Source organism: Siniperca chuatsi, linkage group LG6 (genome assembly GCF_020085105.1).
Source record: "Siniperca chuatsi isolate FFG_IHB_CAS linkage group LG6, ASM2008510v1, whole genome shotgun sequence".
Taxonomy (NCBI): domain Eukaryota; kingdom Metazoa; phylum Chordata; class Actinopteri; order Centrarchiformes; family Sinipercidae; genus Siniperca; species Siniperca chuatsi.
Genome location: NC_058047.1, coordinates 29,905,562 through 29,930,943, shown reverse-complemented (window position 1 = coordinate 29,930,943; position 25,382 = coordinate 29,905,562). Strand labels below are relative to the sequence as shown.

The 25,382-nt window shown below is 38.8% G+C and overlaps 1 protein-coding gene and 1 long non-coding RNA gene across 4 annotated transcripts in view; both read left to right on the top strand.

The window, feature by feature from the left end:
• The first annotated feature begins 1,823 nt into the window (after positions 1-1,823).
• LOC122877445 lies at positions 1,824-4,423 on the top strand. Its single transcript, XR_006378250.1, has 2 exons — positions 1,824-3,110; positions 3,245-4,423. It is a non-coding gene; the product is annotated as an uncharacterized LOC122877445 (long non-coding RNA).
• Positions 4,424-7,235: 2,812 nt separating this feature from the next.
• trappc8 (trafficking protein particle complex subunit 8) overlaps positions 7,236-25,382 on the top strand; it is a 69,783-nt gene continuing 51,636 nt past the window's right edge. Inside the window, exons 1-7 of one of the 3 annotated variants that reach the window (XM_044198991.1) lie at positions 7,429-7,557; positions 11,905-12,078; positions 12,739-12,948; positions 21,090-21,173; positions 23,100-23,189; positions 24,261-24,435; positions 25,048-25,201. In XM_044198991.1, the coding sequence (XP_044054926.1) occupies positions 12,072-12,078; positions 12,739-12,948; positions 21,090-21,173; positions 23,100-23,189; positions 24,261-24,435; positions 25,048-25,201 (720 nt within the window). In that variant the 5' untranslated portion in view covers positions 7,429-7,557; positions 11,905-12,071. Of the gene's footprint in view, positions 7,558-11,904; positions 12,079-12,738; positions 12,949-21,089; positions 21,174-23,099; positions 23,190-24,260; positions 24,436-25,047; positions 25,202-25,382 lie in introns of all 3 variants that reach the window. The other 2 variants (XM_044198989.1, XM_044198990.1) reach the window with 2 other exon arrangements.

Sequence of the window (25,382 nt, the reverse complement as noted above, 5' to 3'; positions counted from 1 at the left end):
GAGCCAGCCCCACCTCAGAACCTGTACCTGGGCACTGGCCTGGCTTTTGGAGGTCCTCGCAGCCATCAGTTTGGTTCCTGGCCTGCTAGCCGCCCGACTAACCCCCAACCTAACCCCTCATCTGCCTGCACCTCAGCCTGCTAGTCTTCAGCCTGAATCCCTGCCTGCTATTTCCCAGCTGATATCCCTGCATGCCTACCTCCTGCATGCTAGCCTCTAGTCTGTGCCTCAGCCTGCTAACCAGCTTACACCTCAGCCTGTTCCTGTCATGGAGCAACCTTCTGGAAAGCCCCCCAGAAGGAAGCGTGGCTTCAGCTAACGTAGTGTCTCTCTGCTGTTCAGCATGGCATGAAGGTCCCGCTGTCCCAGCGCCCAAGAGACTCAGCTGCCCATTTCCTCAGAGCCATCATTGGTCCTGCCTGATCCCCAGTTGGCAGCCTGGCTGACAGCAGTTCCTGCACCGCGGCCGTCATCTCCAGTCCCTGTTGGGCCGCAACAGTCCCCTGAACTCTCTGTGCTGCAGCAGTCACACTCCTGCCGCTGCTGGATCGCAGCTGCTACGTCCTAGGTGTTCTGTGTGTCCTGGATTTATGCTCTGTTTCTCATGTACCTTTGTTTATGGACTTTTGGATGTTTGGTTTTTGCCGGCTTCCAGTTGGACTTGTTTGCCTTTTTTTGACTGCTTACCTAGTTTATCTATCACATTGATCTCAGTTTGTACATGTTAACAGTGAGTTAGTTACAGAGTTCCACATGGTTCTGTGCTTGGACCGATTCTATTCACCTTATATATGCTTCCTTTAGGCAATATTATTAGGAAACACTGCATAAACTCATCGTATGAACTCGACATCTTCTCTCTCTCCCGTAGTTTTGTGCTTTCTCATCTCTCTCTTCTCTTCTTCTGTCGCTTTCAGCAGGTATTTCTACCTCTGGATCTGTGATTGTGGTCCACCTGCTGCCCCCGTGTTCCTGCTTGACAACTGCTACTACAATTGTTACTATTAGTTTTATTACTATTATCATTATTATTCCTATCACTATCATTCCTATTATTATTATTATTATTATTATTAAAATACTAGGTGGAATTTGCATTGTAAGCCAGCTTGGCTCATCTACAGACTGACAGCAGCACCAAAGCCACCTCTCTTTCCCTCCCACAGACGGGTAACATAACAACTAGGTATAGCATAGAGTAACAGTGTATATACCTAAGCAAAGGACAGTTTAACTTTTGTACATGTGACATTACTGATGTGTTTTCATTGAGGTTTTATTGTTGTGATCTTCTCCATGGTTAACGTCAGGTTATTATTGTAACCGTAGTTCTGAGCCACCGCTAAGTTGATGTTGGTTTGTTATGCTCCACAAAGACAGCCTTTGCAAATTAACTCATTTTAACTTGGCACCGTTATCCTAAAGAGACCACACACATACACCTCTAATTTGTCTTGAACACAACCACACACACAGTGGAGAATAAACCAAAGCTTCTGCTTCACATGTTCCTTTGTTTCTGACCACGTGGTTTCGTGCTTGTGCACACGAGACATACGGAGACAGAACAAAGAAACATATACACATTCCTTGGTACATTGGTGTGCACCCAGACCTGCGCACACACACCCTTTTGTTCTGTAATTTAGTATTAAGAGCTAGATTTCACATTGTGTTTTTGTTTTGTTTATCTTTTAAATAAATGCTTGTGTATAATTATGCTGGCTTCTTTAATGTTTCACAAGAGTAATTTGCCATCCTCTTCTATGATGAACTCCAAATCCTTCAACCTAGCTATCAATGGTAATTTTGATTATAGTTATTAATTGAATTATTAATCTGAGTTCCAAATTGATAGTTTAGTGTATTTTTTGAGACTCAATCAATTAATTGGCAATTCATTCCTTTTGAGTGGTGCCCCCGAAGACTTTATTCATTAAAGTTATTTATGATCATTTTTGATAATTTTGATAGCTATAATTAATTGATCACACCTACACAAGTGGGCGCCCCCCTTTTAACCATTGTAAACCCCATCTCATCACGCCCACAAGATGAGGCCACAATAACGGTGACAATACACCAGGAACATGCTTTCATGGTTGACACAGCCTCTTATTCATTCATCGGAAAAGCCGGCTCAGAGCTCCCCCTTACCAGTTCATCAGTCAAGACTATAGGCTTTTCTGGGAAAGTACAAGTGATACCCCTAACACAGCCGGTCCCGATGTTACTTACAGGAAAAACTATTGTTGCTGTATTCAGACAGCACGCCAACTAATTTACTAGGAAGAGACATTTTATGTCCTTTAAAGTCCAACATAATGTGCACACATAGACTTTCCTAAAAGTCCATCAGCAGGAATGATGCCAGAACAGACATCAGGGGGTGCATCAGGGTCATGAGGGTAGAAAAACTACGAAAGGGAAATTATGGAAAATCGGAATAATACTTAAAGTATTATGAATACAATATTTGCCACAGACAAAACTAGTCACAGAGCAGTTGAGTGACTGCGCCTTAGCAGTAGGAGTTGTAGCAGCATAACAAGATAAACTGCTACTGCATAAAACAGTGGAACTTACTTACACTGTATATCGGCTCAGTCACTCATAACCAAACATTAACCCTAGGCCCAAAAGCTACTTAATTGGACACTGTTCCTGTAGATTAACGATGCAGCGATGAGGGGGTGGTGAGTGTAACAGTAAACTGCTCAAAAGATCAATGTATAAACGTTAATTCCGAATTTCCAAATCTATTACCATAAAAGTAGCCACTAAATTGGTGAGACTGTAAACAATGTTGCAGTTTTATGGTCATTCAGTACAATCAGAGAGATATCCATTATTACCACCACCTACCAACATTTGTAGGCAGGAGATTCATTGCAGTGAGTGGCGAACAAAAGTTTACACAGTGCCAGAAGGAGTGACTTTAGAATGTACCTACAATTTAGTGCAGCTGGAATATGCATACTGCATGCCACTGTATACCAAAACTAAGATAGAAGTCATTACACTAAAAGTAGGGCAGAGCCTACTGTTCAGTACACATACCACACTAGGAAAGTGTGGGAGGGAAGACATAGAGCAGGTTTCTAACAGATGTAAGTATAGTTACAACCTGTATACAGACAGGCTTTCAATTCACACAGGTAGCTGTCTGTGTTCATATTGTATGGATTATGTTAAAAGCTGCCTATGTAAGATAGACCAGTAACATTTTGTGTTATCTTGATAGATAATCTTGGCAGAAGGCCTGGGATACGATTGGACAAACAACTCCAGGACCACTGGAGGCAGGATGGATGACTATGCTGGACAATACTGGACACACTGAACACTACGCATGTTCTAGGAGAACTCTACTAACACATTGGACAGCAAAGGACACTGGACATAACTGGACACCATATTACACACTGGACATTGTTCTGTATTTACCTCACATTTAAGAGCAAGGTATAATGTATCCCAGTAGTGGTCCCCTTAGTAAAGATGTATTTGTCCCTTAGCTTGCTCAATTCAGACTAACAAAAAAACAGCCCACCCCATTCCTAATGATTGAACCCACAATATGTGTTGTATATGTATTATTCAATGTTTGATGTTTGTTTGGTTTTATGTTTATGGTTTTAATACAGTATCCATGTTGGCGAAGTATAGATGCACATGTTTGAACCTGTTTTTGTTTTACACTGTTTAGTCAGTATTGTTGTCATGGAATGCCCTGTTGCTAATTCGGGACATCCTATGGCAATAACCCAAAGGGGCAGAGAGGGATGGGACTGGTGAGTCCTAAAGGGCGGAAATGACGTAGTTAATTGCATTTATGACGTTACTTATCTTATTTATCTTCATTAGATGTGCCATGTGTTATGAAATGCCTTGACACATGTCATATAGCTAACTTGTGCACTTATTATATTGATTGAATCTACATAGAAGACTAATATTGCATGCCCAGACAAATTATGATGTTACTTATAACTGACTGAAGATAAAAGAATGTTAAAACATATAAAATGTGACAAAAGCATGTTAAAGACATATAGTGTGTTATGTGTGAAAAGTGTTAAAGTTTTTAAAAAATATGGTCAGGAACTCCTTGGAGACAATGGTGTAAAAAAAAAAAAAAAACCCCAGCCTAAACTGGCCTAGACTGGTCTGACCAGGCTCAGGTAGGAGGAGCAGGTAAATTTCCAGGGAAAGTTGGGGATTTTCAACTCGCCCCAAATAAGGAAACGTGACACCATTGTTTCCAGGAGTAACCTGAGTAGTTTTAAGAAAATTAGGTGGGGAATTCCCCAGATAGGAGGGACTTATAGGCTATAAAAGACATGTACAAGGCTCTGAATGTCAGTTGGTTCCCGGGGACCACTTTAGCTTCTTGTGAAAGAAATAAACTCTGTGCATCAAACTCTGACCTTCTCCAGTGATTCATTTGGGTGCCTTGAGACTGATTAATTGGTAAAGTGTTGGAAAGGAGTCCTGGGTTCCTGACCTCCACGACAGAACGTGGCTTTATAGGGCACCACCAGCTGGAGGGGCAGCAAAGGCAAGGAAGGCATTCTTGTAATTAATTTAAGACACCCAGACTACTTTAAACAGTGTGTTGCTGATTTTGTGACCCTCCAAGTTTATTTGCTCACACCACTGTAAGGTATGTTTCCCATTCGCTTCAACTGAAGCCCATACAACAGATTAATTAATCCTGTTTCGGTGGAATCTCCAGCTACTCCAGCTGACTCGCAGGTCAGAGTTCACCTACGTTCAACATTGCCTGGGCGGATATGCTCGGTCAGACTTAGAAACACACATGCTGTGTGTTTGGAAATATAAAAGTTATTATTCTAGCCTGTTTCATCACCATTTTTATCACATTATCACACTACCAGACTATAAACTGTTTACAGTTAGTGATCGCTCTGATCAATATTTATTTATAACCTGCATCAGAAATGTGACATCACGTCCTTTTTTGGAGCTAAGTGCGGATACATTTCGTAAGACAGAAATGGTATGTGACTGTATCTTAAGAATTAGAGACATGAATATGATTGGGCTATAGGCCTGTCTTGTATAAGTATGTTCAATGCAAACATCATATCCTGAATATGATCGAAACCAAGGTTTATTTTGAAATTAAAATTTGTCATTTAAAAACTGCTCTAATAACAGGACCAGATAAATTTTAATCCAGCTTTGAAGAACCAAAAAATCGTCAACATTCTAATCTGGATAACTTGGTTATCCGTGTATAAAGAACGGGGCCCTGCAGTGAACTCACGGCTTGTAGTACTAGAGAAGAACACTTTAACACTTTGAGCTCCTGTATTAGATCAGTTTGTTGCAGCACTCTCAATTCAATTAAATTTTATTTATATAGCGTATAATTCATAACAGAAGTTATCTCATTGCACTTTTCCTATAGAGCAGGTCTAGACTGTACTCTTTATAATATTATTTACAGAGACCCAACAAATCCCACCATGAGCAATCACTTGGCAACAGTGGCAAGGAAAAAAATCCTTTTAAGAGGCAAAAACCTCGGGCAGAACCAGACTCAAAGGTGTGGGGAGCGGGGCACAATGCAAATTCTAAAATAATAATAATGATGTAATGGTAGTGGTAATAATAATATTAATAAAGTAATAATAATAGGAATGATAGTGATAGGAATAATAATGATAATAAGAGAAGAAGAGAAGCTAATCTTGGAGAAATATGATCTCTTTTCCTAGTTCTTGTCAGTACACATGCCGCAGCATTCAGGATCAACTAGAGATTCTTAAGGCACTTATTCAGGCATCCTGATATTAAGGAGTTGCAATAGTCCAGTCTAGAAGTAACAAATGCATGGACTAGTTTTTCAGCATAATTTTGAGACAGGATGTGCCTTATTTTTGCAACGTTACGTAGGTGAAAGAAGGCAGTCCTTGAAGTTTGTTTCATGTGGGAGTTAAAGGATAAATCCTGATCAAAGATAACTCTGAGGTTCCTTACAGTGGTTCTGGAGGCCAGGGCAATGCCTTATGTCTTTAAGGCATGCTTGAAGTTTGAAACAGATGAAACTGGTGAGTTTCATCTGGCTTGATCGATAGATATAATTGCATTACAATGAGTTTATGGGGTGTTTCCTAAAAACATTGCCTAAAGGAAGCATATATAAGGTAAATAGAATTGGTCCAAGCACAGAACCTTGTGGAACTCCGTGACAGAGGACTCATCGTTAACATGTACAAACTGAGATCGATCTGATAGATAGGATTTAAACCAGCTTAGTGCGGTTCCTTTGATGCCAATTACATGTTCCAGTCTCTGTAATAGGATGTGATGGTCAAAGGTGTCGAATGCAGCACTAAGATCTAACAAGACAAGTACAGAGACTGTCTGATGCAATTAAAAGGTAATTTGTAATTTTCACCAGTGCTGTCTCTGTGCTATGATGCACTCTAAATCCTGACTGAAAATCCTCAAATAAACTATTGTTATTTAGAAAGTCACACAACTGAAATTCAGTGCCCCATTATCACTATTTTTCAGGCTACACATACTATAGCCTCTGTGCTTGACTCAAACTGTTTAGTCACAGTCCTTCAGAATTAAGACAGACACCTACTTAGACCTATCTATGCACTCTGATGTTGATCACCCAATAGGTGAAAGGTTGACCCCATGAAACACTTTGAATGACAGCCCCCTCATTTGCATAATGAAACAGAAATACATTAAGAAACGTAAAAAGAAAATACAAAAATAAATAAGTTTGGGGAAATAAATAGGGAGAAAAATGCAAAGGGAAAATAATGCATAAATAAATAAATACATTTACAAATTCATAAAAATTAAATGGAAAATTAAATGGAAAAGTAAATAAATTGGGGAATTTATATAAGGGAAAATAATACATAAATAAAAAATAAATACATCTAAAAATAAATTCATTAATTAACAAAATGGAAAAATAAATAGGAAAGTTAAAAAAAATAGGGGAATTTATACAAAGGTAATAAATACAGAAGCAAATTAAAACAGAAATATGCATTTATTCACATTTTATCAATTAATTAATGCCTACATTTATTTTTGATATTATTTTTGGTGCATTTAATGGCATATTAATTAACATATTGAGTCATTTATTTATTTATTTTTATTTTGGCAGTTTCGGTCCTCCAAAACCAAACGGCAGGAAAGGAAAAGGAAGTAATTCGGTGTGAGTTGGGCATCACCTGACCGTCTCAGTTCTACACAGGAAGTGGGTTGGCGAATTCAACATGGCTGTTGTCTGCAAATAGAGGAGTTGTCTTAAGCAATGCAATTGTCAGGCTTTCTAAAACCATAGGACAGTTGACTCAGTTCAGTGTGTTAACTGATTTTGACGCTATTCCGACATGGCCCAATGTGTTCAATCTGTGCAGGAGTTCGTTCAGGACTCGTTTGTCCCGATGGTGGCTGTCTTATGTAGTGAAGAAGCGGAGAGAGTGACTCGCAAGAACAACCTGAATTTCGCTGAGTTGCTGAGGCCTTTCTGCAGACTAACGTCCGAAGGTAAGATCAACTATTTAGACCCCACCATGACGCTCGACTGTCAGTCTCATAGCTGTCACTAATTGAGTTTAGTGAGGTATCTAGTATCTTTAACCTGAGATGGGTTATAGTTGACATTAGCTCCGCGCTAACAGACGGCTAGCATACTGGATTGTGACAAAGCAGCTGTGCATTGACAGGAGGGAAGATGAAGTCAAGACTTGACATCTGAGAGGACCGAGTGACACCTGACCATCCAGCCTTTGAAAGCCGTTCTCAATGATAATTTTCAGACAGCCAGTTTACAATTCGGTTGATGTTGGATTGTCAAACCGAACAAGAAATAGCTTAAGTAAGTAACGTTAGTAAGCAAGCTAATTGGCTAATGGGCTTTAGTTGCAGTCCACACATGAAGGCTAACGTTAACTCAGAATCAGAAATAGCCTACTTTATTGATTTCTGAGGGGAAACTCTTTCATTACAGGTGCTCACTATCACGTCGATGCACACTTGAGAATAGAAGTACTAAGCAAATCAAAATATAATACACTATAATACAGGTAAGATAAATTAAGTACACTCTGGATAGAAGTACAAAAGCTAAAACTCGATAGCCAAGTGAGACCAAGATCTAAGCCGTGTCACAAACCATTGTTAACATAATAGGCTCGTTCGAGATTAACTGCGCCTCGCCTGGAAAGAGCAGGCGGCGACAGGGGGCAGTGACAGAAAAACTGCAATCAAAACGGACAGTTTCCAACAGTATTTACAGGAAGTCACAAACACTCAAATCTCGTTAGATCCGATCCAAATTTGATAACATTTTATCAAATGAATTATGTTCTTCTGTATGAAAGGGTAGCCTGTTAAAATAATAATGTTAAAATCTGTGATTATCATGACTGCATTTATTGTTTAACTTCCATATTCAATTATTTTACAAGAAAATTTAGATGGGCTAGAATTCTCATGTTAGGCATGCCATCATATCAGTTTGCCACTGTATATAAATCGGCCTCTCTGATAAAAGTCACAATTGACCACAAACTTTTTCTGTTAACCAAAAAACTTCATAGAGCAAAATACAAGTAACAAAATCAAAATCTCTCCAATTAAACAAAAATTGAAAAGTTTCTATAAAACATGTTGTTGATCCAACATCCAATCAGCTTTTAGATCAGGGGAGAGCCAGGTGTTTCCCATCATGCCCTGATGTTTTGCAGTCGGTGGAGAACAGCTGTGGCGCCTGGCTCCAAAAACTGCAGCCGCCTTGATTTCCTGAGGTTATTGTTGTTTATGTTTGCATGATGTCAGAGCAAGTTGGGATGAGTTGGAATGTGCCACAGGTTTTCCAAACCAGCTACCTGCATAGCATACAACTGCATCATTTTGGGGCTACAAATTACCAATTTGTAAAACAAATGCCAATTGTAATACATGTGCATGAGTGATCAAAAGATTTCATCCTGACCTGTCCTGATCTGTACAGACTGTTTAGAGAATTTTGGAGGTGCAAGGAGAAATCTAAACTCAGCAGGTCTGACTGAAGCAAACAGCATTGTACCTCAAACTGCACCACATCTTTGCCCCCTCTCGCAACCTCTTGTTGGAGCTTAGAAGGAAAGATGATCCTAATTTGGAAGTTCCATTTAGTTCATATTGTTCTTAAATGTGTTCACCATTGTTAAAGGTCCAGTGTGTAAGATTTAGGGGGCTGTATTTGCAGAATATGGCGATAACATTCAAGTATGTTTTCATTAGTGTCTAATCACCTGAAAATAGTAATAGTTGTGTTTTCATTACCCTTTATATCTACAGGGAGCGGCTCCCCTTCCACAGAGTCCGCCATGTTGAACCGCCATGTTTCTACAGTAGCCCAGAATGGACAAACCAAACAATGGCTCTAGATAGGGCCTTTCGCATTTTTTGTTGTTGTTTGAGTTTTGCAGCCACCGTAGTTTGTCCTACACGCTTGGAATGGGAGGGTGTGGCGAGCGGTGTTCAGTTGGTTGCAATCTGCAATTTCACTGCTAGATGGCACTAAATCCTACACACTGCTCCTTTAAGTTTGAAACTGCTTAATATAATATATGAATTATTAATGTCTGATTTCCTTTTTCATGTCTTCTACCAGACCTTTAATTTTTTAAATATTGCTCATTATTAAACAATACAATGGTTAACAAAAGGTAACCATTTCTATGAAGGTCATGTCTATAATGCTTTATAGGCACATTCACAAGACATTATAATGCATGTATAAGGCTTTTTAAAACTCTAATAATAAATGCATCATAAGTTCAGCATTCATAATGCTTTATACCTCCCATGCCAAAGTGACAACAGTGTTTGAAAGAAGAATCTGAGTCCTGGGTTACACAGCACATTATAACTACCATAACTTTAGCCTGTAAAGGCACATAGAGAACTGCGCCAGCGTATCATAACAGATTATAAATTCTAAGTTTCTGTAATGGATTAATGTCTTATAAACATAAATATTTTGCTATAGCATGAATTTGTGAACTTTAAGTAAAGTGACAGCACTGCACAAGGTTATTAGCAATTATGATAGAATAACACAATTATGAGGACTTATGAGCAGTATTTGCTGGCTGCAAGTAAATTGTAAGACAAAAAAAACTTCACAATGATTATCAAAGCCATGTCAAGTCTTTATTTTCCAAAACACACAACTTCACAGATAATGGCACCATCACACCAAACACAGTGGCCAATGGTACAAGCATAGGCGCTTGAGCAGTGAAGCAAGGGGAGCAGATGCATCCCCATTATTCAGTTATTCAGGGGGAGCAAAGTTATGGTTTTGCTACCCCACTTTTTGTATTTTAAAAAAATAAACCTGTCATCATACAGTACCCACAATCAGGTGATTATGTTTAAGCAGCCTATATCAATGATAGTTTCACTATTTTCAGCAACTGTCAAAAACAAGTAATACAAAAATGTGTTAATTTTGAGTTAATTCAGTCAATCCCGTTGCTGATTGTTTGCCACAGCATGCTTTGGTTGTCAATCACAGTCTGTCACTCCACACAGGAGTCTGACTGTTTACAAAGGTGAGAAACATGCCATTAAGCCTAACTGCAATCATGGACTGAAAATTGAACATAGAAAAAGATAGGGTAGCGTATGTTGAATGAACCTGCTTGGTCCACTGACTGACTCCAGCCAAACTTTAAATTCGCTAAAAGTAGGATTTTAATGTCGCTGAAATGCCGAACCGATTTGCGATCGGATAGGATTCGGTTGTGGAGATGGGACGTTCGCGAAGGAGCAAACTCAAGTCGGCTTTTTAGGTGTAATGTGACTATTAATACTTTGCAATAGCCCTGTTGATTTTATTATTTGGGATGAAGTGGAGGGTAAATGCACATAAACAGGGTTTACTCACTGACTTTACCATAACCTAACATTGGACAGTTTATCCAGCGGGCATTTATAGTTTACCCACCTTTTTATTTTACCACTATATCCCCTCTGTGATTTTGTCAAGTTACTATTAATATCTCAGGCTAATTTGATGCCCCGCTCTCTCCCTCTACCCACATAACAGCAGACTAACCTAGAATGTGTTTCCCAAACCTCTATTAGAACATGCACCCCCTGTCCTGTTTTCCATCCAACCTTGCTTCACCACAACTGCCTCAAATGTGATTTTATGAGCTAAGCAGTTTCATTCAACAAAGTGAGGAACACACAATCTCAGTCATTATTATTCATCTAACTGTAAGATTGAGTAGGGTCTATACAAAATTATGATTATTTATGTTTTGGAAATGATCCTCTATTGTTACCATAAGTCAGGTTAGGTGGTGTAGAACTGCACATAATTTTTATTTTTTTTTCCCCCTGGTGGAGGACCCCCGCCAATTATTTATCTTTCCAAATTTCCTCCCCCAATTTAAACATAACCAGGTACCCATGACATAGGTACAAGACTAGGGTAGTATTGGGCAAGCTCCCAGGACAGATGTGAATGTACAACAGAGAGTGAAGCAGGGTGTTGCTGTAAGTGAGCATGTGAGCTCAACCAACCTACATTGGGTAAATAAAAGTTAAAATAAAAAATAACAGAGACACTTTGGACCTGCCTGGTGCCGCACAAAAAAGTGGGTTTTGGGCTTACGTGAGTGGAGCAAAGGTCAAGAAGACCCATACTGAGGCCGCTCTAGAGACGATCTCCTACCAACCATAAGGAGGCTCCCAAATTGGGCTTGAACCCCTAACCAGACCTGCAAGCTTTTTAGATTTGTTTTTAGATTTAGCAGGCTTATTGTGGGAATCCTATCAGTCACAATGTTTGTTTTTTCCCTATCTGGCTTGTTTGTTTGAAAAAAATAATAGGTTGGTCTGCTTTTGATTTACACTGGGAAAACCCGGCATACAACAGACCAGACAACCACAGACCAAAAGAAGTCAAAGCCCTGGAAAAGTCAGTATGCCGGAAGGAGAAAATTTTGTGACAGCACACGAAAAGGAAGAAACTGACAGTATGATTACACCTGATCTACATGCAGAGTTAGGTGACCTTGCAATTTGTTGGGTGGATTTTATTCCTAAAAATGTGGCCAATTCAGTTGCACTCAAAAATATCTACTTACACGTCTACACCTACATCTATACATAACATAAACACAAGGATCCCTTAAATTTGGTTATAAAAGAATTGTGACCAAGATATGTAGATAGCGGGACATTTTACAGTGTAAAAATACACTGGAGAGGTGTTGATTCAACTTTTATGGTAATTTTTTAGGTTGTAGTTTGTTGAATTGTATTGTGTTATACTGAGAGGTTTTTGTAATATATGAATGAGGGCACACTAAATATATATGATAATATTGGCCGATGATAATTATTGATCAGGCTCTAGTTATAATGCTGACAAAACTAATTAGTCAAGGTGACATTGTCTGGCCAAATCAAATCAAGTCAGCCAGACATTCCAGTTCTCCATGTGGCCCTCTCTTCATTTGCAATGAATCATATTTAACAAGTTCTGAAAAATAAATGACCTCATGTTCTCATTAAGCTTCACTAAAGATCATAATATTAAGTACACCACAGACCACATCGATGAAATTGTGACTGTTTTTAGAGAGAATGTGACTGCAATGCAGCGATTTACTTTCCTGGATGACTGAACTGAAGTGTTGTTCTTGTCTTCTTTTTCTGTAGGTCACATCCGGGACCCCAACAACCAAGTGCAGGTTGTGAAAAACCTGCGCATCTGTGTCAACAATATGGTGACGAGTCTAAGCACGGGGTCTGCTGCCCTCAGCCCTACCCAGCGGCGACTGCTCAATGAAGTGGTGTTATCCTGCCAGCCACAAGAGGGTGCTCTAACCAATGTGATCACGGCAGGAGACTATGTCCTCAACTTCAGTGGTAAGGACTAGAGCTTGAAAGATACAGGATTTTTAATGTTGATGCCAATTTCAATATTTGAGGGTACAGAAAATCTGATAACAATATATCAGCCTTTTTTATTTATTTATTTTTTTTTACAGAAACACATTGCAACAAACAATTTTGATGAGGATTCCGTACGTTTAGTTATTGAAGAACTTGTCTGCCAATGATTACACACAGTTAAGTGGTAGAGGAAGTACCCTATTTAGATTTTCAAAGTAGCAACACTGTAGCGATTACAAGTAAAAGTCGTCTCATTGAAATTGTCAGCAAAATTTACTTTAAAATATCTCTTAATTCATAAAATTTCCACTGCGAGTGCTATTCTATTATTTGCGTATTATTTGGGTCTTGGATTATAACTACTGATGTTTTAATGTGGAGACAGCATTTTACTGGTGCAGTTGGTTGAGGTGGAGCTAGTTTTAACAATTTTATATACTGTGTATACTTTATATACTGGTCATTGTAATCTATAAGATTGCATCGTAGAAAAGTAGTCATCTGGACACTGTTTTCAGAATCAAGACGTTTCGGCTCCCATCCGGAAGTCATTCTCAATTGTGAAAAATGGTCTGAGAACTCAGAAATTCTCAAACCAACTCTTCTCTCTACTTAGAATCTTCACCTACTCTACTTAGAATCTTCACAGCCACTTCACAAAAGACTTTATCAGCACAGACGACATGCTAACTCGGGATTGCAGAGCGCCGTGCATTTGCATCTAAAAGCTACAAACCGCACATTTGAACACAGTGAGGTGGTCTAAGTAGAGAGAAGAGTTGGTTTGAAAGAGGAGTCAAAGAAGCCATTTTTGTGAAACGACTTGATTCTGAAAACAGTGTCCAGATGACTACGATTGAAACCTTTTCTATGATGGAACATTCCTGGACGAATGAGGGACTATTCCGTCCTATAAGAGTGCATCATATTTTATCAGTTTATAATTTTTTGTATGTAAAAACTTAATCCATTAGATTAAAGCCACAGTATACGCACCTACCAAGACACCAGTACATTTCTGGGTTCAATAGCCTGTCACCAATGACTATTTAATTTTCATGTATTAATTTATAAAGTTTATTCATAAGAGTAAATGCCACTGCAGAAACAAAACAAACAATGAGAGGGAGGGGGCCATGGGGAGTGTCTTGAGTCAGCATCACTCTCATTTACATGTTTCAGTGTGCACATGTTTATTTCTTGTGCTGGCCTAATAATCCCTCTAACATTAACAGTTCTGGTCAGTTGTTTTGGAATGTGATGATCAGACATTAGCTAAGGGGATTAATAACTCCAAACTACTTGCATTATTTCTCTTGTGAAAGTCATATATGTTTCCAATGTGAGTCAAATTCCCTATATGTGAACACATACTTGGCCAATAAAGTGTCACTCAGCAGATGTGGAGCCTCCCACTGACTACTGTACATATTCTTCTTCTTTCAATAGTTTTCATCATTACCATTCATTATACACAAAAAGCACTACAATTTCATGCCATTGAATTGTCAGTACAGCACAGATCAAAATGGCAAATTTGAATTGGTCTTAAGTTAAGCTAAATGCTTTGTGACATCCAGTAGGATTCGGTGACATTACTGGATAAAAGTCAAATGTTTATATTGTACCATGAAAAAATCGTCACGTTGAACATGCACACATGAGGTGCGAAATGTGAAAAAACATTAAGTAAGAGTATGAGAGTGGTCTGCAGTGTGTTTCCCACAGGGATTAAGTATTGTCCATATAATTTTGGCAAAGTTAATCTAAACAGTTTGAGCTTCGACTATGGACGTAAATGCTGTAAAGTCGTGGGCTGGCATTGTTCTTTATTATCTATAATTTCCCTATTGTCAACAAATCCCATGAAAGGACAACAATGTCTGTTTGTTTATTTGTTTAGATCCCCATTAGCTACTGTAACAATAACAATAATTCAAACACCTGTCTAGTACAATAGCTAAATCTACATAATTATATCACCTCTTAAAGAACTGAAGTGATCAATAAATCAACATACAGTACACCCTCTAACCACACGTGGGATTGATAGCTCTCTCCATTAATATCACTTCTTTAGGAGCAAAACCAGGACTGTATTTGGCTATTCAATTTCTTGTGTAAATAAATACAATATTACCATTTTAGTAAAGTGTGTTTTACTATAATTTCCATGCCCACGTTGCTCGCTAATTTACTGTTCTATGTATTGAACCAGTTCTACATGGGGGCAATAATTAAAAAATACCTTCAGGTGCTTTGTAAAATAATGTCTGTCTGAAAAGAACAACAGGTTTATTTAAACTATCTCTGGAGAGGATTTAGTTATGATATTTTTTATAAAACAAAGTAAGGTGTGAGGCACCCTATTCTTTACACTTAACCAAAACAAACAATTATTGATTGTAGCTACCCTCATTCTATATAGGCAGTGTAGTGCCATGTGAACTGCTTTGTTCTAAGCTACCTGTAACCTGTTAAATTACTTTCTGTTGAGTTAGACCATACGACCCAGCAATAATCTAAGTGTTATATGACTTATGCTTGAACCAACTGTTAGTTAATTTGCTAGGCATGAATTTTCTGCATCTCTTTACTCGCCAAGAGCTTTCTCCAGTGGTGGAAAGCCATGCCAATATTTAGTCTTGGTTTGCTTCTTTTTATATTGCTTCTTTTCTTTGCCATCTTTGTGTTTCTATAACAATAACCGGGGGCTGTACCTTCAACTTGACAAGCCCTCGGGGCAGCTCTACTTCCTCGTCCTCTCATGTTGGACTGAGGGCAGACTGGACACTACAGTGACTCACTATCGTCTCTCAAGGCACAAGTGGTATTACAGCACAGGACTGGCCAGGGCTAGCAGGTTAGCATGCTAATTTCAGTAGATATCTCTGCAACACAATACATATACGTCTTTGACATGATGTCAGAACTGTTACTTCTTCAAATTCTGTTTATAAGGTTCATTTTTTGAATGTTTTAAACAAAAATTCTTGCCAAATCTTCAACATTGTACCTTTTTAAGTGTAAAGAGGGTATGATTTTTAACACATGTTTTGAATCTAACACCATAGATTTAGTTTTTTCTACATTAAGAACTAATTTGTTTACTGTTATCTTGTACTTTAGTTGTCCAGATGTGGGCACTGAAAATAAAAGCAGTCCTAAACAAGGCCCCTGAGGTACCACCGGTGTACTGTATATTTCCTGTTATTAGACAGATAATTTTCTATCTATGCAGCTTTGCAGATGGTTCAAAGCCACTCAACTTATTCAATAACAACTTGTGATCAATTATATCAAATGCTGCACTAAAATCTAACAATGTGGCTCCAACCATGTTGATAGTGTTTAAAATTGTTTGTAAAGAAAAACTTCCCAGAGACTTGTTTTTATGCTATTCTTTTCATAATTTTATTCAAAATAGGTAGTAAATTTATTGGGTAGCTGAAAATGGTTCTTAACCGTTTTGTGATCGTGGAACAATCTTAGCTATTTTTCATTCCAATAGACACATTTTTCTAAGCTCAAATTATTAATATGACAAATAGGCAGAGCAATCAAATCAGATCCTGTTTTCAATAATTTATCAAGATTATCTAACCTTCATGCCTTTTTTTAAAAATGCTACTAATAGTTTCTTTATTATATGAATACTTACTTTTTCAAATTCGCCAGACCAGTATCTTTCGCCCTTATAACTGTAGACCAATCAATATTTCCTACTTCATTATAATTGCTTTCTTTCAATTATTTGGAACTTGAGTTCTCCTTACAATTGCAATTAAACCTAACATGGCAGCGGCGGATGGGCGTCCACCATTGAGTCTGGTTCTGTCCAAGGTTTCTGCCTCTTGAAGGAAGTTTTTCCTTTCCACTGTTGGCAAATGCTTGCTCATGGTGGGATTTGTTGGGTCTCTGTAAATAATATTATAAAGAGTACGGTCTAGACCTGCTCTATAGGAAAAGTGCAATGACATAACTTCTGTTATGAATTGGCGCTATATAAATAAAATTTAATTGAATATGATCACTACATCCCACCGGTATTGATATCGCTTTTGAACATAACTCAGTGACTGTCACAGTCACAGGTTATGTTGTTATTTTTGATTAGCTGTCAATCTCAAGAGGGCGTTTATTGTGTAATTTGAGCCTGCCAGAGGGCAGACACCAAGGGAAGCAAGAGTGAGAGTAGAGGAGGGTGGCATGCTGCTGCAAACGCATGCAATGGGCAATGACTGATAACCCAAATACCTGAAGTATTATGGTTAAGGTTTTGTCTGCATCTATTTGTCAACCTAAATGAATTGCAGCCAACGTCGAGCTCCGTGCACGGCTGTTGACACAAGAAGAGGACCGGAGCGGACCTGACCTTGTTGCCCCAACCACGCAGTCGAGTGTCCAACATGACGGGGAAGGAGTGGAGTGACGGCAGAAATCTAGCTGAGCTTACCTGGGTTTCTTGTTAGGCCCGCATCCTTTTTTGTGTTGACAACCAAGGCATTTAGGTATGTTGTGGCCTGTTAGTAGCTGGTACAGCCGTCAGGCTCCGTGGTAATTTAATTCCCTTGACCTAACAACAATTATTTTATCAGTACTAACAGTGCCATGACATCGACATTTGTGAAGATGAGATCAATGCAAGTGGATGATTCTAAACCAACAGCTATTCATCATTTTCAGTGGTGTGCAAAAGTGTTTGTCCCCTTCCTGATTTCTTATTCTTTTGCATGTTTGTCACACAGAACAAAATTAAGACTTTGGAGTGGCCTAGTCAAAGTCCTGACCTGAATCCTATTGAGATGCTGTGGCATGACCTTAAAAAAGATGATGAGTGGGCCAAAATTCCTCCACAGCGGTGTAAAAGACTCATTGCAAGTTATCGCAAACGCTTGATTGCAGTTGTTGCTGCTAAGGGTGGCCCAACCACTCTGATCAATTTATTTTGGGAGACCTGAAGTTTTATCTTCCATAGCTTGGGAAGACTACAGTATCAGGATGTGCTAGCATAATCGAAGTGGCATTGAATTAAGCTGAATGCCACAAGCTTCCGACTTTCCCTGTCCAGGATCACTGACTTTCTGGTCAAGAACTTAGTTCTGGCGTTCACTTTTCCTACCACTTTGTATAGCCCAAGTAATTGACAAATGTTTTAACGGAGATTCCCCTTCAAATTTATTTTGAAATCCTTAGCTTTGTTTAATCTGGGTTAAGAGCCAAACAGAATTGATTCTGTTTTTCCAAAGTGTAAGGAGAGTATATTATCAGAGAGCCATACACTGATGTTAGTCAGCTGTTTGCCAATCCTTTCCTGGAGCTAAGCAAAGTTTTTGTCAACAACCACCAGAGCTGAGTTGTCTGTATATAGGAACAGGTCACATATATGTGCCTCTTTCATGTCATTAATATACACTAGGAATAACAAGGGGCCACCACACTCCCTTGAGCGACTCCGCAGCTTAGGGGACGGGCTTCTGAGCAATGGCCATTTACTTCCACTATCTGGTCCCTATATGACAAATAAGACCTCAGCCATGCCAGTGCTGGTGTGCTCAGCCCATGAGCCATCAATTTGGAGATCAGCACCTCATGATTCACAGTGTCAAAGGCTTTCTGTAGGTCAAGAAGCACCATCCCACAAAGTTTTTCTATTTTATTATGTCGGTTAGATATAAAATATAGGAATCCTTAAGAGTATGCTTTTCTGAAACCTGATTGGAAGTTACATACGAGCTTGTTCTTGCTTAGATGTTCATACAGCCTTAGGGAATCTACCTTGCTCTAGTGAAAGTTAATGATAGGAGAAGCCCTGTCTACCTTGCTAAGCCGTTCCTTAAGTGGACTCGATACAGTAGTTCTTTTGAGAGCAGATGTGCACCGTTTTGTGCCCCAAAAGGGACTGTCTGTAAAGCTTCCTTGTACAAAACGTAATGTAAAGGTCACTGATACCATAGGGAATCACTCCACTCTGTGAGATGTTGGCTTTACCAGACACTAAAATTAAATACATTGTGCTTTTGGCGTATCCACATATTCTGGTCGGATTCCTAATTAGATATTTATTATACAGTTTTACTGTATAATCTATTTTTTATTCTGACCAAATTTTATAAATGAAAATTTAAAAGTAAGAAATTCTTCTGAGCTGATCTATGTCAGACAATACAAAAATGTAATCTATAGCTGAATGTACTAACACCTGACAAACCCGTATGCTTTTTAATTGTTTGTCTTTTCTTTTATCAAATTGGTCCCTTTGGCATATTTATACAGTGCATCTGGAAAGTATTCACAGCGATTCACTTTTTCCACATTTTGTTATGTTACAGCCTTATTCCAAAATGGATTAAATATTTTCCTCAAAATTCTACAAACAATACCCCATAATGACAACATGAAAGAAGTTTGTTTGAAATCTTTGCAAATGTATTAAAAATAAAAAACGAAAAAAATCACATGTACATAAGTATTCACAGCCTTTGCTCAATACTTTGTTCAAGCACCTTTGGCACCAATTACAGCCTTAAGTCTTGTAGTCTGAGTCCTGAGTATGATGCTACAAGCTTGGCACACCTATTTTTGGGCAGATTATCCCATTCATCTTTGCAGGACCTCTCAAGCTCCATCACATTGGATGGGGAGCGTCGGTGCACAGCCATTTTCAGATCTCTCCAGTGATGTTCAATCGGGTTCAAGTCTGGGCTCTGGCTGGGCCACTCAAGGACATTCACAGAGTTGTCCTGAAGCCACTCCTTTGTTATCTTGGCTGTGTGCTTAGGGTCGTTGTCCTGTGGGAAGATTAACGTTCACCCCAGTTTAAGGTCCAGAGCACTCTGGAGCAGGTTTTCATCAAGGATGTCTCTGTACATTGCTGCATTCATCTTTCCCTCGATCCTGACTAGTCTCCCAGTTCCTGCTACTGAAAAACACCCCCACAGCATGATGCTGCCACAACCATGCTTCACTGTAGGGCTGGTATTGGCCAGGTGATGAGCGTGCCTGGTCTCCTTCAGACATGACGCTTGCCATTCAGGCCAAAGAGTTCTATCTTTGTTTCATCACACGAGAGAATTTTGTTTCTCATGGTCTGAGAGTCCTTCAGGTGCCTTTTGGCAAACTCCAGGTGTGCTGTCATGTGCCTTTTACTGAGGAGTGGCTTCCGTCTGGCCCCTCTACCATACAGTCCTGATTGGTGGAGTGCTGCAGAGATGGTTGTTCTTCTTGATGGTTCTCCTCTCTCCACAGAGAAACCCTGGAGCTCTGTCAGAGTGACCATCGGGTTCTTGGTCACCTCTCTGACTAAGGCCCTTCTCCCCCGATCGCTCAGATTGGCCAGGCAGCCAGCTCTAGGAAGAGTCCTGGTGGTTCCAAACTTATTCCATTTACGGATGATGGAGGCCACTGTGCTCATTGGGACCTTCAATGCTGCAGAAATTTTTTTGTACCCTTCCCCAGATCTGTGCCTCAATACAATCATGTCTCAAAGGTCTACAGACAATTCCTTGGACTTCATGGCTTGGTTTGTGCTCTGACATGCACTGTTAACTGTGAGACCTTATATAGAGAGGTGTGTGCCTTTCCAAATCATGACCAATCAACTGAATTTACCACAGGTGGACTCCTATTAAGTTGTAGAAACATCTCAAGTATTTTCCAGTTTTCTTATAAATATATGTCAAAGTAAAGATATTAGAGGTTCACCAGTTTTCAGGCTATGTCTTTGCACTTTGAGTAATTTGTTCAAGCATAAAAATCAGATAGAAATCTAGTTGGACTAGAAAAATATAGAAATGTATGGAATCGTATGACATCAAAATTACATTAATATGTGAAATAGAATTGAGAGAAGTGAAATTTGAAGGCTGTTAATTTGTCAGAATTACTGATACTTCTCACTCTGTTCTCTACTTTAAAATAAAATGACACAATTTGCCTTTTTAGTAGTTGCACTTTAATATGATATAATGTAGTATTGATATAACAAAAGCCCCTGTGACATTGAATCAATCGATTGTCAGTTTGATCTTTAATTTCTCATTTTGAATGAGGATACCTTGAAGGAAATAGGCTGTTGCTAACATTAGCCTTGGCTCTCTGCTTCCACCTATCAGACCACTCTTTTAAAGCTAGCATCCCCTGGTACAGTGCCTGGAGAGAAACACTGTTGGAAGTCAGCACCTCCAAACACTACACAGGTATCACTGTCTCCTGATTGATGTGTGGGTAGCTATAGTCCTCACAGCTCTGCCGCATTTGCCCTGCTCCTCTACCTCTAATTTCCAGTAGCTACACTGTCTTGTGGGCATCTCTCTGCTTTTTGTTACAATGTGGTGGATGTTTTTTGTATATATTGAGATTGCCAGAGACATGAAATAATAAGTTGTTATTTTTGACCTGGGGCCAGATGTATAAACAATGCATATGCACAAAAACCAAGCATACACATATTTCCCACATAAAAAAATGGTATTCATAAAAGAAGAATATACAGAATGTAATGTGTGCTCCACACGCATACTTCAGACCTGACGCACACACAGTTTTCTAGAGCCAGCTGCAGGTGATATATGATATAAGGTGATCTTATTTTATAGTAAAACATAGTTTGTTTAGGTTGTTTCCCAATTTCCCTGATTGTGTTATTATTTTATTATTATTATTACCATCATTTCAGGTCAGTGATCTTTTAATTTGATCCTCAATTGTGAAGTACTTTGTAAAGTCTGTTTATATATTGTAAAGTCTGTTTATATGTGCTATAAATGAATCATTGATCCTCTTTCTGATGTTTAATAATTATGATTGAGATATCACCGCCGATGATTGTTTAAAGGCACATTTGATAAATGAATAGTTTTATTAATTAATAGGTGCTATAAATAGCCACAACTGTGCGTAACAGTTGAACGTCACTGAAGTTGAGGCTCACCAGCTCACTATGTCCAGATGTCCAAAATCAAGCAGGTGGAGTATTGGCATTCCATACATTTATTTCCCTTTTCTTACCACTGTATCTCTCCAGCTCTTTAGAGATCACGTGGGACAGGAAAAAAATAATGAAAAAAAATAATGTTTTGTTTACAGTGGTTTGCTTCCATTGGTGTGCAGTGATAGATGATGATGTCTCTGCAGGACCTCACTATGCATGACATAGTGGAACACAGTGGCAGCTGAGCTGTAACAGTCCCAGTGTGGTGGAGAAAGTGAGAAAGGAAACAAATGATGATGAAACAGCTATAGATATCTTTGTGATTTTCTTTTATCATTTTGTGCGTTTATTAGATAGATAGTAGAGAGATGACAGGAAATGACCGGAAGCAAACCAGAGACATTGTAGTTCATGGTCGGCACCTTAACTCTTAGGCATGCATCTATCATTGAAATTTAATTTATGATCTTGTAGCCAAGATGTACATGTTGATCTTTGAGCAATCTAAGTTTAACATTTGTCATCCTACAAATTCTGAACACGTCTAAATTTTTATTTCACTTAATTTATTACAGCTTATGTATGTCAAATCTTGGCATTTCTCATGGTGGGATTCTGTTTGGACCATTCAGAAACCTCAGTATTTTTGAAAAATGCTGATGAACAGCCACTTTCCTGGTGTTGCTTTTCAAATATCATACATTTGAGATGATGAATTTATGATGACTGATTACTTTTTTTTTAAATTAAAGCCACTATGTGTAAAATTTTAAAATTTGTTACTTTGGCACCATCCTATGGATGAATCCCCCACAGATCTGACCCATGGAAACTGAGATGAAAGGTCTGAAAGCAACACAGACTGCACCTTTTCAATGGGATCGTTTCATTTCTCAACAAACAAAGACTTGTACAGTTAAAATATTTTATAAGAAACAATTACACATAGTGGTTTTAAGACAAAAACCCTACATCTTATTTTGCAGCCCAGGTTGTGTTATCTTGATGAAATTGTGCCACAGTTGCTTAAAATAATCATTCACATGCGTTTTAAAACCAAAATCATAAACTAAAAGCAATGGTTTTTCATAAACAAGTAAGTAATCAAGGAAATACATATTGTATGAGACAATGGCTGATTTTTGTTTGTTGGATGGAATTCCGGTATCTCATTTTGTCTTTATGTTTTTAGCAACCACGCCCTGGTTTGAAACCTACAGAGAGAACTTCCTGCAGTCAATGCCTGCCTCCGACCATGAGTTCCTCAATCACTACCTCGCCTGTATCCTTCCAACAGCACACAAATCTGGCCACTGATCATGAATAGTCACCATGCTCTGGTCAGGTCATTTTTTAAAATTCCAGTGAGGTTAAGCAGTGTCTGGTTCAGTGATGTGATATCATTCATGTCACAGGCTCTGTTAAAATACAACATTGAACTTCAGCAGAACCTGTACCGTTCTTTCCTCTGTGAAGTTTTAGCCAAGTCTGAAAACCCCACAGTAAGGGAAAGGTGAAAGAAAATTTAAGTAGGACGTTTGACTGCATGTATGTAGTTGTTAGTGGTAAAAAAAATGGGGAACAGTAGTCAGAATCTTCCTGGTAAACTTTTAAGCAAATCCTATCAAGCCTGACACCTTAAAGCCCCTGAAAATATGTCTCTGTAACTTTAAATAACAATAAGCAAACAATCCCAAATGTCATCAGATTTAGATTCAAATGTTGCTAAATCCTGATTGGTGCACAGAAATACATGACTATCTTTTCCTAACAGAACCCTTTTCAAAACCAGTGAGAGGACAAACAAAAGAAAAAATACAGTAAATCTCTCATTTGAAATAACGAAAACTTTGGCAGTAAATAGTGTGTTCGTCTACAACCTTACTGCTTATAGTAAGAAGCTGATTTTAAAAAATGGGTTTTCAGGGCCTTTAAAAGTTCTGATTGTGAACCTTAGGTATTCTGGGCTGTGAAGTAGCTTGTGCTGTCAGTGTGCTATGCTAACATTAGCTCATCCTGTCAGCCTGTAAAGCTAAGATTAGTCCAGCAACCAAAGTGCAGAGCTGTCAACTGTATCATCGGTTTGTACATGAAAAGCTGTTACTGCTTCAAAACATGATGGCTTAGTTTCTTGATTTAAAAGCCCCATGAAATTGCAACTTACTTTACTTGCATAATGTGATATTTTTCCTGTTGATTCAGGACATAACACTATTATTATTATTATTATTAGTAGTAGTAGTTGTAGTGGTATACTTACTCTCCCATAGACCCTCCTGGTTCAGTGTCTCTGCTCTTCTCTGATGGATCCACATGATTTATAGTTGTGTCCTTGACATGCTGGTCCTGACAGGCCTGCTGGTGGTGTCCTCCACTGAGGCAGTCCCTGTGGAGCAGTTTCTCAAGCTTTCCCAGGAGCAGCACAGGATTCAGCACAGTGGAGAATACACTAACCCCAAGTGGTTTATCCCCAACACACTCAAGTACTACGTCTTACTGCATGACATGAGTGAGGGGGATGAACAGAGGTACTGAAAGAAACTTGACTATGTACATGTATAGGTTTCTGCAGATCTGCCAGTTTGTGTTGTCGTCTCTGTTAAATAACTACGAATGACAAGACTTATAGTTTTGTGATTTGTGTCTTTTTTGGGCTGCTTTTTGATTTTAAAGGCATCAGTGCATGATTAGAAAAAAAGCAAGCAATGTTGAAGATGGGGTTTTAAAAAAAAATGGTAACCCTTTATTTGGATAGCCCGCCTACAGATAGTTTATTGTAACAATATTTTTAACATATCAACTGTTTCGCTTTGTCTGTATATGTTTAACTGATTATCAATAGAGTATATGTGACAATTCATGAACATACCCTAACCAAGATGTTTTTTTTGCCTAAACCTAACCAAACCTTAAACACAGTGGTGTAATATCTGTTTTATTTGTGAAACAGCTGAATTGTTGAATCTCAACTAATAAGCTGTTGAAATGTTATAATACTCTATAAACTGTCTGTATGCAGACTATTCAAATAAAGTGTTACCAAAAAATCCACTGCAGTCAACATTGTAAAGTGTTACAAAAACAAAAACAGAACTACTGTAAATTAATTTAATTTGTGTTTGATCCTCCTTCCTTTCCAGGGCAGATACGGTATATGAGGATATGAAACAGAGGTATGGTTCTCAAGGCTGCTATCTGTTGAAAATGAACTCTCGTACCTTCTCAGCTGAAGAAGATGAACAGATTCCAGACCCATGGAGTCAATACCTGCACAGGAATAATCTGCATAACCAGGTAAGCACTATAGCTTCCTCCACATGGTCCATCTGCAACTTTGGGGGGGAAAAAACGGAAAGCAAAATCCACAAGCCTCTGACCGAGGACCACTAAAAAGCGAGCAGGGCCGATGGTGAACCGGAAAGTCAGCCTGTCTGGAAAGCCTGCCTGCCTTGCACCCCTGCTGGCCTGCAACATA